This window comes from Scylla paramamosain, chromosome 35 (assembly GCF_035594125.1).
Source record: "Scylla paramamosain isolate STU-SP2022 chromosome 35, ASM3559412v1, whole genome shotgun sequence".
In the NCBI taxonomy this organism is placed as follows: domain Eukaryota; kingdom Metazoa; phylum Arthropoda; class Malacostraca; order Decapoda; family Portunidae; genus Scylla; species Scylla paramamosain.
The window spans coordinates 16,776,799-16,792,845 of NC_087185.1; the positions used below are offsets into that span (position 1 = coordinate 16,776,799).

The following is a 16,047-nucleotide window of genomic DNA, read 5'->3' on the forward strand; positions in this document are numbered from 1 at the left end:
AAGAGTAATAGACAATAGGAGGGCATAAAAAAAATATATATATATGTATCATGAAATATTACAATGAGAAAGAATCTCATACCAATGTTATCCTCCTCATCTTCTTGAGCCCAATCACACTGCTCATTTTCTTCAAAAGTACACCTGGGGGAGTACCCATCACACTCTTGTTCATCATAATTGTTGCCGCAGTCATTGGTGGTGTCACAAATAAAGTCAGGGGGAACACAGATTCCTAAAGGATGAAAAAATATACATGAATGCATTTCAGACCTAATTGATATATTCAATATTACTTCAACTGTAAATAGAGAGTAGAATATATTTTGCTATGTAAATATCTAATCTACATACAACAATTGCTCATGAAACTAAAGATATTTCTTTGCTGTTCTTTTCAACTGTGGTATCAATCATGAAACCTATATACAGTCTTTTAAATCATATTAATCTTTAAGTCATATTAATCTTTAAAAAAATCAGAGTAAGAAGGCAAGTAATGTAAGGTTACCTGTTTCAGGACACTTGATGTGGTACTCTGGACAGATTTCAGGTGTGACTGATGGTGGTCCACATTCCTCAAAGCTGAAGTCATCCAAAGTTAAATCAGAAGGAGTGCCTGTGCTCTCGCCCTCGACCTGAACACTAAAGTCTTCCCACCAGTCTGTAAGTGAAATATCAAGGAAAAATCAACAAAATGAGAGTAAATAAGTAATTACCATAAGAATGTACTAACAGATCCACTGACCATAAAATTTAAGATACATTATTTGGTCTATAAAAAAAGATTATAATCAATAGTTATAATTAGTAATATACATCTTATTTTCATCAGTAATTTTGAAAAAAAATCAAGGAGTGAGTCCATACAGACCCATTATTCTGATGCTGGCCTTCTCCCATGCATATATATTGGTGTCAATCAAGTAATGCAGAGGATGGACTTCACCCTTGCTCACCACACTGATGGTTAGCTTCATGTGCTTGTTGTAGTAGTTGTTACTGTTTTCTCGGTACCTGAAACATTCAACATTCATAGAAGAACTACATGGTTGATTGCCTTCCTTTATCATTAGGGTTCTATGTGCAAATCTGCAAATATTTAAAAATAAACTGAAAAAAAGGATAAAATGTAATGAATTGGATACCAGAAGTTCATGGTGCATCCCAGGAAGGCTTTGCGGAGAGAAGTAGTGACCATGACAGCTGGACCAGATTTTTCACTAGGTTGCTCAGCAATATACAAGAAATATCCCGCTGCAGTGCCAAGAGTGTGGTCCATAATGATCTCATAGTCAGTTCCATCACTCATGTTCCGTCCTTTCTGCCACACAAAGTCATTCTCTTTTTGGAATATCCATCCACATGTACCTGGAAGTAACATATTGAATATACCATAAGAGAGAGAGAGAGAGAGAGAGAGAGAGAGAGAGAGAGAGAGAGAGAGAGAGAGAGAGAGAGAGAGAGAGAGAGAGAGAGAGAGAGAGAGAGAGAGAGAGAGAGAGATTAAAGTTTGAATACTAGATTAGATTCAGTAAGTTGGAAGAATTAGTACCTGATTTCTGAACTGGACTTCATCAGGATTTTTGTTGCTAGAGGTCCAGCACATTAACCTTTACATATAACAACACTGATCAAAGAGGTCCTGAAAATATTAATTAGCAGCAAAACAAGCAATTATTCCTTGACATTCATTATGGTAAAATGGTAAAGACCACTCACTAAATTGGAAATTGCAACCACCACAGTCCATCTCGTCCTCTCCATCTTTGCAGTCTTTGACAAAGTCACACACGTGGCTTGCGTTAATGGTGATGCCATTATAACATGGAAACTGCAAATGGAAGAAAATAAGGACTTTCAAATATATATATATATATATATATATATATATATATATATATATATATATATATATATATATATATATATATATATATATATATATATATATATATATATACACATATGTGTGTGTGTGTGTGTGTGTGTGTATGTGTGTGTGTGTGTGTGTGTGTGTGTGTGTGTGTATGTGTGTGATTCATCTATGGTCACCCAGGTAGCTGTTATCCTACAAAAAGAGCTCAGAGCTCATAGTGACCAATCTTTGGGTAAGACTGAGACCACTTACACACCACACACTGGAACAGTGAGGTCACAACCTCTTGGGTTACATCCTGTACCTACTTGCAGCTAGGTGAACAGGGGCTACATATTAAGAGGCTCGCCCATTTGCCTCACCGTGCCCAGGATTCGAATGCGGGCCTTCTTGGTTGTGAGCCAAGCATGCTAACCACTACACTACATGGTGTGTGTGTGTGTGTGTGTGTGTGTGTGTGTGTGTGTGTGTGTAATAATAATAATAATAATAAACGGTTTATTATTTAGGCAGTTAACAAACTGAAAATGTACATAGGGGGTGGGGAAATACTTAACATTAATCCTAAAGGTAAGTCTAATCTAAAAGGGACTATTGATTGATGGCTCGCACCATGGTGGGAATCTGTACCGGTCCGTGCGCGGCGCCTTTAGGGGCGTTATCTTGTTGTGGTGTCTGGTGGTATGGACCGGGTGAGGCGCGTCAGGCGGCAGCATGTTTCTGAGACGTGGATGATGCAGTAGTCCCCTTCCAAACTTCTCCAGAGCCTCTCGGTGCCTGGTGGATAGTCTGGACAGACTCAGGGTGGTCAGGGCTTCTTCATAGGTGGTGTATGCAGGGCCAAGGATGACCCTGCATGCCCTTTTCTGCACTCTCTCTAGCTGTAGCTGTTGAGTGTGTGTGAGGGAGGAGGACCACGCTGGGGAGGCATACATGAGTTTGGGGAGGATGAAGGTGAGGTACACTCCCCTTAACTCATCTGCCGGCGTCCCCAGCGATCTGAGTCTGCGCAGTATATACAGCCTGTAGGTAGCTGATCTTACGGTGCTGGCGACATGGTGCTTCCAGGTCAGCTGGTCGTCCACCGTGACTCCAAGAAGCTTGGCACATTGGACCACCTGGAGGGGGTGAGGGCCCACTGTGAGCTGGGGAGGGGGCACTGGTACAGAGGAGGTACAGAAAAGCATCACCACAGGTTTGCTGTGGTTGATGGTCATCCTGCTCTCCTCCGTCCACGTCTGCAGTCGCTCCAGAATTGCTTGCAGTGGCGAGTAGTCCGGGGTCTTGCTGGAAACTGGGACGCCCACGGTGCAGTCGTCCACATACTTCCAGCATAGATCTCACCATCACTATCAACTCGTCCATCTTGTTGGCCAGAGACGTCGCATTAAATAAGAGGAGGAAGGGAAGACTATACCACACACGTGGCACTTCAAAGTGTTTGTATTCCCTCTTCTCCACCCTGCGGTCTTCTCTGGCACTGGAGGTCACTACCTTGATGGGACGCACCACACTTTTGCCTCCTCTCGATCCTCGGTTCCGAAATAGTTTCAAGGTCTTAAGGCACTGTATCACGTTGGGCGGCGGGTAACCGGATCCTCGCCTACGACGCAGGAGGTAGTTGCGTTCGTACGTTTGCACTGAAGCACACATTTTTTTTTATGTATCAACATGCACTCGCTACAAGTGTTCACAAAAACAACAATCCCACCAGGTCGAGCCTAAAACTAAAAGCTAAAAGTTGAAAACAGAAAAAACTGAGGTCACTATCACTAGGGGGCGAGGAAGGCTAACAAGCTGGCCGAGGCTGCTCGAGAGTGCCTAAGGTCACACAAGACGGTGTGTGTGTTTGTGTGTGTGTGTGTGTGTATCTAGATGGTGATACTCTGAATTCAATTGATAAGTGTTTGTACCTGGCTTGGGTCAGGGTTGCAGGGACCTTCATCCATCCACATGTCATCCACAGCAATGTCTCCCTTGGGCCCATTGCCTCGTTGGGCCTTGAGCAGCAGCTTGAATGGCTGTTTGAGCTGATTTTCAATAATGCTCACCTTACCCTGCAAGGAGGCAAATTACACACTAAATACACATTTTCAGCATATATTCATGTAAATTCAGATGCCTACATATGCTCAATCTTGACATTAATAAAATATGACTTTCTTTTGAAAAAAAGTATTTTAGTGTCAGTCCATGATAATAGTAATATAAAGGTATTTCTTTTCAGTTATTTTTTGCTTACATATACTATACACAACTTTTTGTTAACCTGATAGTAATGAATGATGTTGATCATAATGAAAAAAACTGTACACATAGGAATATTTTCTCTATGAAATATCACAAACTAACATAAAAGTACTAAAAAGCTAATGTTTCAAATGATTACTAATAAATGCATTGTCGATCTACATACCAGTTTCCATTCTTGTCCTTGATCCCCAAAAGCATGCATCAGGACTTTCACCTCATTGTCTTGCTTCAACTCTACTGCAAAACCTGTCATGTATACATTTTTTGATAAGTTTATGAAAAGTATTTCATTTGTCATTTTCTCTTTTAAGGTTAGAATTATGTAAGAGAGAGAGAGAGAGAGAGAGAGAGAGAGGGAAGGGTATCTTGTGGAGACTACAAATACAATATAACTGTGACAACAAAAATGCTAATGATAATAATAATGAGTTATGCAGAAAAGAGCAGGTTAATGTTTTCTACTTACCACCAACATCATCACCATACATGTAGTAATAAAACTCAAAGCAGTATGACTGGATTGGGATGAGTGGTGATTCTAATGTAGCAAGTGCTGTTTCTGATCCTGCTAATGTTGCATCCATGTAGATATAATGCCCTGTGGAAACAGGAAGTTCATGTACTTTTTAGAAAGCAAAAAAGATTCCTAGGGAAATATTTTCTTCATTTATAGGTGTGGTAATGCTCAAGTACCTACTACTTTATGCCATCCAATAAGATTTTTTATACACCATATTACAGTCAGCGTCCAACAACTTTAGAGCTCCTCTTTCATGAGCTTCACATTGCACAAACTGGCAACTTGTTCCTTCTCAGTAAAATTAGAGTAAGCATGAAAATATCCAATATAAAATAAAAATTCAAGTTGCTAGAATGCTTACCAAGAGCAGTGTTGAGGGTGTGGTCATATTTGGGACCTGTGCCTTCAGTGGGTGTGGAGCCTTGGTTCATCACCCATTCTGTGTCATCTCCTTGCATGGTGTTAGTCCAGCCACAGAAGCCATCCTCAAAGCTACATGTGGCAATGGTGGGGCAGGTCCTGTTGTGCATCACCACATCATCTATGGCTATGGTGCTGTTCTTCCCATCCTCACCCTCCATGGCAACAAAGGCAATCTGAAGGTAGAGTGTTACACTATATAAACATGAACATAAAAACATCATGAAACCAAAGAATTTCTTCCATGATTATCAGTTCATTCATCTTTCATTCACGCTAAATTATAAAGATAGCTATTGGGTTTCAGAATGACAGAATTCCATGATTATCAGTTCATTCATCTTTCATTCACGCTAAATTATAAAGATAGCTATTGGGTTTCAGAATGACAGAATTACAATATGATCCTTTACAGTTAAAGATAAAATACTCAAGTGGGACACATAGTCATGGAGGAGCATCTGAACACTTACTAATACTTCATTGGCATGTTCCACACTCATAACCAAAGTTCCACATCTTCCTTTATGCTCTCAGTGATGAAAATAAATCTAAAATTATTAGCCAATTACATATACAAAGCAAATATCTCCATGTCACATCAAGCCATGATACTTTCATTAACTAAATACTATTATGAAATAATCTCTAATGAAAGAAAATCTAAGCCTCTAAGTGATGAGGCAAATTTTCACTAAATAAGACTACATCTACAATACCTCAAACTCATTGACAAGATTGGATGATATTTGGCCTAAATTCCAAGCATCTCCTTGATGGCCCAACATCTGCCAAACTGGAGCTAGGCCATCAATAGGTGCTGATGGACTCTTGATGTACACAGACAGCTGTCCTAACCAATCTGACTCTCCCTGCATATAAAAGTAGAACTGGAAGCACCTGAAAAGTCAAGAGTTTTGATATTACTACAGAGGCATCTCTTTCATTGTTTTATTGACTCCCAGTCCTTTCCAAAGCTTTGTTTTTCATATAGCATATAAGACAGCATGAGACAAATAATACATGGAAAACTTTCTTTGCTTCCTCAACTACTGGATATACACACTTACTACTTATTGACAAACAGAGAGTATCAATTGCACATCCTACTTGACTACAGCAAATTAGATATACCTGAGTTTAGAAACTTACACTTCTCCAGTACCATGATGAATGGGACTGAAGAGATATGCCTTATCTTCTATGTTATCAGGAGAGTGTTTGAAGCTGGAGTAATGTCCATATGAGGTTCCTGGAAAAACAGTTATTTAAAGAACTGAATTACTTTATAATAATATATTTTTGAAGTCATAAGAATAATATTCAATTATGCATTTTAATCATAGGTGCAGAGATAATTTAATACTTGACCACAGCAAACAAGTAGCCTTCATTACCAAAGGTGTGGTCAGTAGAAGGACCATTAACCAAGTCTGGGTTTTGACCAGAGTTCCAAATCCACTCTGCTCCACCATCATTAACATTTGTCCATTCGCACATATCTGATGTCTCAAAATCACACCAGATTTCTAGAAAATGAGGGAAAAAAAGATAGCAGAGATTAAATATTGCATGTGTACCTCCTAAATGTTTATCTATGATCAGAAAGGAAGAAAACAATAAAATCAATGACTAATTATAAGCAAAAATCATCAATATGCATTGGCATCTCCTCAAAGTAAGAACACTGAAGACAAATCCATCTCATTTTTCTTTATGCTCACCAGTTTCAAAGTATGTAAGTCATGTGAAGAGGAAAAAGAAGATGAAAGAATATCAACTACTCTGAGCTGGAAGAACACTTTATGTTACTTTTAGTACCTTCAGGGTTGTGACAGGAGCCATCAGTCAGAAGGAAATCATCAATTGCACTGTGGCCAAGGTCAGAGTCAGTAGACAATGACTTGCCCCGCACTACCACTCGCTGAGCAAAGTCTTGGTTTGGTATGAAGAGACGAACCTGTTGCCAGATCTCTCCAACCTCATCTAGGTGTTGCCAGTCTGGAGGTTCAGAGGATCCTGGGATCTCGTGCTCTGCAAAAATAGCAGTTTAGATGAGACTAAGAGTAAAGGTATATATTATGAATGTGGTCTGTATATAATCACATGCTAAGGTGCTGAAAGTTTTATATAATTCAAAATAATATATACTAATGTACAGACAGTTCACTAAGTAAACTGTATTTTCCTTAAAGTTCAATAAGTTCATGTTTGACATTAAATACAGACTTAGTGGATAAGTTACCAAGATGTGCTATACAGTGTTTACATCTATTAATAATGTAAAACAACTTTATGACCTTTAGATAGATTTCTAACCATTCATAGGAATGGTCTATGAGGAGAAAACAACAGAATGACATTTAATGACAGAAGACACAGTACCTTTAGTAATGTAGACCATGAGGACTGGAGGGCTAGGGCCATGCATGTAATAAGAAAAGGACAGGCAGTGACCAGCTTCATTATTCACAATCATGTCAGAAAACAAATTGGTTTCTCCTGCAACTCCTAATGAGTGAATGTAGATGAAGTGACCTGAAACATAAGAAATTGCATGTAAATTTTGAGATGCTTTATTTTTTTCATATTGAAAGAATACATTTTGTTTTAATTGAAAGCCTGGAAGAAAATCATCATGTATCATTCATGATATTCTTACACACACACACACACACACACACACACACACACATACACACACACACACACACACGCACACACACACACACACACAACTAGAAAAAGTTCAGACAGATAATTCTTGACATCAAATAGTGGCCCTAAACACTTCACTATACACTACAGACTTGCCATCAGAGAGGTGGGTGGTGTGGTCTACAAGTGGTCCATAAGTGGAGTCCACACTCTCGCCTGATGTCAGCATCCAATCCCTGTTGTCTCCCTGGTGCTGGGACCAGTCACACAGTGTGCCATCCTCAAAAGTGCATGTCAGCTGCTTATCAGGTGGTGGAGGTCCTGTTGTGGGTGTGATGGTAGTCCCTCCTGAGTCACAGCGTCCAGGGGTCAGGACTATGTCATCCAAGGCACTGAAAGCTAAAATGAAAAAAATAAATAAAAAGAAAGAAAAAAAAAGAAAGAAAAAAGTTTGCTGCAATTACATTTATCATACTTTTCCTCCCTCTATATACTGCACAATCTATATTTTCACACACAAGCAAAATTACATCCAAAGAAGAATCAGAAGAAAATGTGATAATCAAATAAATCCCAAAGTACAACAACAAATGAAAGAATAGGAAAGATCCCTTTCACTCATTTCTTGTGCAGTTGGAATAAAACATCCCAAGAAAAATGTTCATGGCCCTCTGCCCTCATTTCCTGGAACTACCTTATAATATGCACTGACAATATAGAAGCACCTGTAAAATATTTCTCCCTCAGGGAAAATTATTATTAACACATAACAACTGCAGTGTTCATTATTCTCGATTAACATCTTCCTTTTCACTAGCAAATCTTGTATATGCACTACAATCTTTACCATTTACTTTTATAAGCAGAAAAGCCTTCTTATTAATATTTAAGCCCAGTAAGTACCAAATATGTGAGTTTTCGTTTAAATAATTGAAGAGGACCTTTTACATCAAAATATAATGATCATAAATCAGCCCTTCACTCCAGTAATCTTCCTTCAGTTAGTGTTTGAAAATGCACATGTGCACTAACCCCCAACTGAAGCACTCATGGGATAAATTGTTGCCTCCAACTGAAGATGGAACAAATCTCTTATCCTTGTCAGTTGAACTTGATGTTGGGACCAGAGGAAGTCAAATGAGTTGACATAACTCACATTTGTCATTAGTGAGTTATCTTCAACATTGATCAACTTGATGGCCACTTCATTGGTATATACTGAAAGATAAAAAGAAAAAAAATATGTACTGGTAGCTGAATCAGTACACTCAAGAAGCTCAGCATTCTTTCAATCTATTTATTTCTTCTGAGAGAGGCATTTAGTTTCCCTGATGTTTAAGAGAAGCTTCTGAAGCATTTACTACAAAAAAACATGACATTGTTAACTAAGAAATTATGTCAGGACTAACTAACCTTCACCCTTATAGCTGTTCAAATAGTAGGTGAAGCAATAGTATGTGTCTTTGGGAGTGATGTCAGTGCTCCTTAGTTTGCCAATGCAGGGTTTTCCATTGTTACAGTAGTCCCTCTCAAATGTGATATAATGGCCTGTAAAGGATGGGTACATATAAAATATAGTGGTGAAGCTTAATGTCTCCAATACAAAGATTAAAATTTACTTATCTATGTGATTTGTCTATAGATCTCTGTAGTTCTACTTCTTGTAAATACTATTACTTTTTTTCATATTTATATATTATTCGTAAATGCACCATACACTTTTTTTTCAATATATTATCTGTTATCTTGATCTCAACTGAAGAGCTGATCTCTACCTGATCCAGATTCTGTGGTGTGGTCAACAGTCACTCCATTGCTTGCTTCCTCAGCCACAAGCCACAGCCATGTATTGTCACCATATTCTGTTACATCAGTCCAGCCACAAAGGCCACCCTCAAAATCACACGTGCCAGGATCTGTGCACACACCACGCTTCACTGTCAAGTCATCCCAGGCCATGTAGCCCTCAGACCCATCCAGCCGGTAGCCCTCCAGCACAACCTGAAATGGAGTTTCACAGATGAAAGTCTTAACTTCAGTCATCATTATATCACCAGTAAAACATTCTTCAACTTGATCCATATCACATTAGCAGAATACAGAAATGACAAGAAATACTGTAATACGAACACTGAAGTTCTTTTCATGTTTGACTGTTGTCTCTCCAAACTGCCAGCCATCCTGTCCATTGTATGTGTGTTCCCATAGGCGTTCACTCATGGTGGAATTATCAATCAGGATGCGAACTCCAAGCTCCCCAACATCATTACCTTTCCTGCAAGAGAGTTCTCTCAAATGTAGGAATATTGATAATGAGCTACAAGAGAGACAATATACAAAGCACTAACTAGCAACAGAGAATAAAGAGAAGATTCATCAGACTACAAGCTGATATGCTACCCCAAGTTTATGCCAGGTGCAGTGCAAGGAGATGGCTGACTGTGAGGGTCTTGCTGCCCTGTCTCACTGTAATATTTACAAAGGTCTCAAAAAGACACCTACACTTTAGAGTAGAGGTAGAACCAGAATTGGAAACAGTCTCCATCAGAAGTGGTGGTGGCAACCTCAGGACTTTTTAGGAAGGCAACATTTCCACTCTGGTCTCCACCAATATTCAGATATTGGTAGTGACCAAATGGTGTGCCCCATGAGTGATCAACCCTGTCAAGGAAATGTTTACCTATTATTATTTCAAATTATGAACATGACTGAAGTCTATGTGATAGCAAGGGAAGAATGTGATTATTTATTTTACAGATATTTTCAGAAAAAAAAAAATGCATTCACCTTAGGTAAATTATTAGCATTCATTATTTCCTCTCATCAAACAGCAAAGCATACTTTGGTCCGGAGGTGACATTCTCATTGCCAGTTCCTAAGCTCCAGGGCAGTGAGGCTCCAGTAAAGTAGTTCTTCCACTGACAATTGTCTGATTCATCATCAAAGGAACAGGTGAGTGGAGGAGGACAGATTCCTTCCACTAGTTCAATGTCATCCAGGGCAACTTCTCCATTAGATGCTGATGTGTGGGCCACAAACTGAATCTACAATAGAGAGATGCACAACAATTTTAAAACTGTATACCACAGACTCTAAAATATATCTCAAGTAATTTCAGGAAAAAAATTCACTTCTGTACTTTGTTACTTGATTGTGTACTAGGAATAACAAGAATGCAATAAGTAAGAACTATCTGTATATTAAAAGAAAAAACTGAAGACATTGTTTCCTTAGACAATTTCTAAATTAAATGAAGCATCAAAACATAAGTATGTAATACCATCTAATAAGAAATAAATACAACTGTAAAACAAATAAAATAAACCAATTAAAAATATGTCTTATACATTTTCATCTATAACATATTTTAAGATATAATTCCTGAAAAGAAACAAAAACATTAATTCCTGTACCTGATATATTTCAGAAGTAAAAAGGTTAAGGTGGAATGTCTGCCAGTCCAGGAAGCCACTCTTCCTCACAAACACAGTTTCATTCATGGTGGTTTGACTGATCACAACCTCCAGAGAAGCTTTCCCCTTGATTAGATACCTGTAAAGGAGGAAATACATATATATTCAGCAATCAAAAAACAGCTATATGTAGAGCATGAAAGGTGAAGGAAGATTAGAATGAAAAATAAAGTGAATAAATAAGGAATTATAAAGGTGGGGTGGCAATATGTAAAGTTGCATGCACAAAGTATGGAAGTTAATAGAGAGCAAATATAATGCCATGGACAAATGAGTTTGTAATGAAATTAGGTCAAGTATTTTATTGACTATGAACGGATTGAAATTTGCTCCACTGTACAAATGTATAGGTAGTATAAAATAATTTATGAATAATAGGAAGATTAAGAATTTGTATATTCAAAGCAAAGGTACCTTGGAATGGTCTCAGATCCTTGAGTTTTAATAAGAGGACTGCAAAATATGAAAAGGAGACTGGTGAGACACAGATATTTACAAAGACAGTTAGACTATAGGAATCAAACAACAACAGTTAGATTATTAATGGAGATACAAGAATTTGGCACAAATATGAAAAAAGGACTGTCTTTGTAACCCTGCAAAATGTATCTGAGTTAACAGAAAGAGGTTGTGGGAAAGTGATATATTATGTAAGTAGTACATGGTGTGTCATTGGGGCATTTCTTTTACAGCCGTCTCTTAAAGTTGGGAGAAAAAAGAAAAATATATATAAATGAATAATGATACTGATGATTCTAATAATGATGATGATGGCAATGATGATGATATATAAAGTTTTAATCAAAATGTGGTATCCCATGTTAGAAGATCCTCTCAGACCAGTACTATATATGGACAGCTAAAGCCATTTGACAACTTGGTTTGAGCACACCCAACATCATGGGGCACCTCAAATGTGGCAACATCCATACCGGAAGGAGAGACAGAAGCCAAAGGATGGGTCACGGGGCAGAGTCTCCAGCACAGCAATGCGCTTATTCTTGTCCCCTTGCAGAGAAATGTAGTTATCTGCCACGAAGAGGGTTACAAATGTGAATATGTACATTGCATTTTTAAGGAAGTTATACTTATCTGCTTTCACATACAGTTTTATTTTCCTCCCAGTATCATACAAACCATGAAACTATTTCCATCATGCCAACATCCTCACAGAGAAGGGTAGCTGAGGAGCCTCACACACACACACACACACACACACACATACACACACACACAAGTAAAATATAGCTGAAAATTATATTACATACTTTAAATTCTGCTCATGAATGCTCAGTCAATAAGTGTTTAGCATATGTGGTTGAACCTACCATACTTTGTTTTTACCAAAACATAGTCTGCACTGTCTCTGTGACTCTGGTAGAAGTGGCAGGGCTTTGAAAAAGTGCATTTTATATCCTCCTGTTAGGGTAAGAAGAAATTCCAAGTTATGTTAGACCTCATGCTGACTTGTCAATAGAATCAGTCTGGTTCAGAAGATTCCGCATATTTTAGATCTAATTTATGTGAAGAGTATACTTTTGGTTACATCTCAGAACAGATAAATTCACAGTTAATTTTTTTTCTGACTACATACCTTAGTTGGTTCTTCATGTGTGGAGCAAAGAGTGAAGGCAGTGTCATCAATGGTGACATCAAACTGTGTTGGGACCCATGTCGTGAAATACTTGGTACTCTTGACCTCAACCTGATAGCAATCAATGTATGTAATTTTCTGATTTTTTTTTTTACTACAGGATACTCTTAAGTTAAACAAAGGTCATAATTTTGTCTGTAGTTTCAAATCATATGTATGGTAACATAATATATGTTAAAAATACTGTATTTCATAATTTCCTAATGCTAATGTATCTTACAGTGAAGAGCTGGCCTTGTTCCCCAATGTACATTTGACCCTGGCGCCATTCTTGGTTGGAGGAGCAAGCTAATGAAACTGACACAATTTTTTCTCTCAAGTCACCAGTAGTCCATGTCGTCATGACCAGGAAAGGGTTATTGTCCTTACAATTGTACCACAAACTGAAAGTACAGCCTAAACCTGCTGGCCCAAGAACTGGAGATACCAATATGGCGGTGGATTCTGGGGACTCTGGGAATTGCGAAAACAGAAGGACATTACTTACACAGCTATAAACTTAATACAAAATTTCAAGATGTTCTTCATATATTATAATTTCAATAGCAAACAAAGAAGTTAGAAATCTCTACCTGAGAGTTTTGCTGGAGCCCACACATAATAACCTTCAGCTGAAACATTGGTGTGGTCAAAATTTGGTGCTGTACAATTTGGGTAATATGCTTCTGATGCTCTGATGCGGGACCAGCCATAACCAGTGTCACTGAAATCCTGCCAGCCACCCATGTCTGCCTCAAAGTCAGTGGTCCCACAGAGGCTCTCATCATCACCTTTTGGACAGTTCTTCTCGAAATCACACACCTACAGGAACAAGAAAATTCTGAGGACCTTTGTTAACATAACTCAAAAGTACAACTTGCTTATAAGTCACCAAAATATAATGTCATTAAAGAATAAAGAATGATGACCTTTATTAGGAAGCTACAATTCTCAGTTTGAAGGTGCTGAATAAAGAAACAGTATACATAATGGGTATATGAATAGTGGGTTTTTGTGATATACATATTACAGTAAATGCATGAAAATTTTGGAAAAGACACTAAAACTCACTTGCTCATAAGGTATACATGTAGGTGTTTCACTTTCAATATTACACATAAATTGATCATGACAAGGGCTTGTAGTGGTGGAAATGGGTGGTGGTGTTGGGGTGCCAGGAGTCACAATGCACTCTGGAGTCAGGGAGAAGTCATCAAATGCCACTGAGCCACTGTCCTTTACTGTCACCCATATATCAATCTGGAAGAGGTATTAATAATGATTCATGAAACAAGGACAATGGAAGAATCATAATATATCTAACAAATACTGGGTAAGATACATCTGGTTTTGACACACTTGTAATGCAATCCAAACAGGCACCATTTACTATAGCTGGTTCTGCACCTGGTATCATAAAGGGATAGTTTTTTGAGGTAGTGGGACATCAAAGACATATGTAGAAAAGACAAAAGACAAAGAGACAAATGACATGCACAAATGAAAAGAAAGATTTAGATGGATAGAAAGATGTATAGAGTGGAAGATAAATATTGATACATAGATTTAGATCTATAAATAAACATGAAGACAGAGAAAAGGAAGGGCAGGTACTTCTCTGAGTCATTCTTACAAAGGGATAATTTCCAATTTCATACTTACATAGAAAGGTTTGTTATAAGAAACTGAGGCTGAAAAATGAGTCCAGTGGAACACAAGTTCATCCTCTCCATGCCTGCTGGTTTGTTGGAATATTATGTTGGTTGCTGAGTCCACTGCATTTAAGTCTATCGTTACTTTTGATGACCCAGATATAGCATAATAAAGATGGAACTGCAGAGACAAAAAATCTTAAATTAATTAGGGATAGGTAATGCAAATGCTCATGTTTCCCTAACTTTGCCAATCTTTTCTGATGCTTGTTCATACGTACTTCTCAACGAGGTAGCCATGTGAAGAATGTTCAGGTCCTCCATCTTCACATTTTTTCTTAATTCTCTTACTACTTTATATATTGTGTTATTTTCTTTCTTTCAACATTGCACATGAATGGAAATATTAACAACATGGTGTGAAAATGGCTTACTGCAAGACAACTATATAACAAGGTAACTTTCAGGAAATATTACCCAGCAGTTGGTGGAAGCTTGTATTATTGGACTCATGATGGTGGCAGAAGAATATGTAATCAGCATGTGACCGTCCCCTGTGTTGACAGTGTGGTCCCTGCATGGTCATTTACCAGTTAGAATAATTTAATTGAGAGCTTATGTTTAAGTTATCTATGGTTACAATTATATATATATATATATATATATATATATATATATATATATATATATATATATATATATATATATATATATACATACATCAAATAAATATCATAACTGAAAACTTTCAAACAACAGCAAACAAGTATTTCAAAAGTGACAACTACAGACCTGTAGGGTGGCATCTTGCTGGAGCGTGCCTCAGTCAGCTGGAAGATATCTGAGACATCCCAGCCACAATAATCACCATCCTCAAAGCTGCACCGCATTGGGTAGTCATCTGGAGGTACGATGGAAAGGCAACATAGATAGCATTTGTGGAGCTTCATTTCCTATACAGACATTAGGACTATGTGACACTTTCCTCAGTGGCTCCTTTGTGCAACCAGTTTGAGCCAGTTCTGTGATACAATGTAGTGGCTGACACTTTGGTTTAAAGCATTGCAACAATGAGCAGCAATGGGATCATATAATGGAGAGACTGAGAATACTAACTTTGTATATTTCCTGAAACAAAATTATTATTGAGAAAATAAGACAAAATAAGCACATTACAGGTATGCAAGAAAACTTGAATAGTCAGCCTACTTACCACACAAGGCCTCATCTGAGTAGTCTCCACAGTCATCTGTGAAGTCACACTTGGCTTCTTCTGGATAGCACGCTTTATTTTCACACACAAGATATGATGGAGGCAAGTCTATGCAGGGTACTGGTGAGGCACATTTGGTAAGCTTCACTTCATCAAGAGATATTGTTTCTTTATCTGCACCTGAGCTGATTGCCTCAATGACAAAATTAAAGGCTGTAGAGATGCGTCCAAGAGGCAAGATGAGCTTCTGCCAGTCTGGGGAGGAGCTCTGGCCAGTGAAGAGCAGTGTCATATCAGATCCTCCATGCTCATAATACACATTTATTGCAGGATCTGGAACAACCAT

The 16,047-nt window shown here is 38.0% G+C and overlaps 1 protein-coding gene across 1 annotated transcript in view; it reads right to left on the bottom strand.

Annotated features, from left to right (window-relative positions):
- The window catches only part of LOC135090723 (MAM and LDL-receptor class A domain-containing protein 2-like), a 106,691-nt gene that overhangs the window by 21,354 nt on the left and 69,290 nt on the right, over positions 1-16,047 (bottom strand). Inside the window, exons 106-137 of the mRNA XM_063987746.1 lie at positions 15,702-16,034; positions 15,281-15,389; positions 14,966-15,062; positions 14,499-14,669; positions 13,908-14,096; positions 13,430-13,658; positions 13,078-13,310; positions 12,798-12,908; positions 12,532-12,622; positions 12,136-12,232; positions 11,144-11,282; positions 10,572-10,774; positions 10,233-10,391; positions 9,861-10,005; positions 9,506-9,731; positions 9,144-9,278; positions 8,763-8,948; positions 7,887-8,129; positions 7,458-7,610; positions 6,894-7,106; positions 6,470-6,601; positions 6,225-6,324; positions 5,792-5,972; positions 5,014-5,248; positions 4,599-4,730; positions 4,296-4,378; positions 3,793-3,936; positions 1,723-1,834; positions 1,149-1,371; positions 875-1,017; positions 512-664; positions 83-235 (exon numbers count right to left, since the gene is read on the bottom strand). Of these exons, the coding sequence (XP_063843816.1) occupies positions 83-235; positions 512-664; positions 875-1,017; positions 1,149-1,371; positions 1,723-1,834; positions 3,793-3,936; positions 4,296-4,378; positions 4,599-4,730; positions 5,014-5,248; positions 5,792-5,972; positions 6,225-6,324; positions 6,470-6,601; positions 6,894-7,106; positions 7,458-7,610; positions 7,887-8,129; positions 8,763-8,948; positions 9,144-9,278; positions 9,506-9,731; positions 9,861-10,005; positions 10,233-10,391; positions 10,572-10,774; positions 11,144-11,282; positions 12,136-12,232; positions 12,532-12,622; positions 12,798-12,908; positions 13,078-13,310; positions 13,430-13,658; positions 13,908-14,096; positions 14,499-14,669; positions 14,966-15,062; positions 15,281-15,389; positions 15,702-16,034 (5,253 nt within the window). The remainder of the gene's footprint in view (positions 1-82; positions 236-511; positions 665-874; positions 1,018-1,148; positions 1,372-1,722; positions 1,835-3,792; positions 3,937-4,295; positions 4,379-4,598; positions 4,731-5,013; positions 5,249-5,791; positions 5,973-6,224; positions 6,325-6,469; positions 6,602-6,893; positions 7,107-7,457; positions 7,611-7,886; positions 8,130-8,762; positions 8,949-9,143; positions 9,279-9,505; positions 9,732-9,860; positions 10,006-10,232; positions 10,392-10,571; positions 10,775-11,143; positions 11,283-12,135; positions 12,233-12,531; positions 12,623-12,797; positions 12,909-13,077; positions 13,311-13,429; positions 13,659-13,907; positions 14,097-14,498; positions 14,670-14,965; positions 15,063-15,280; positions 15,390-15,701; positions 16,035-16,047) is intronic.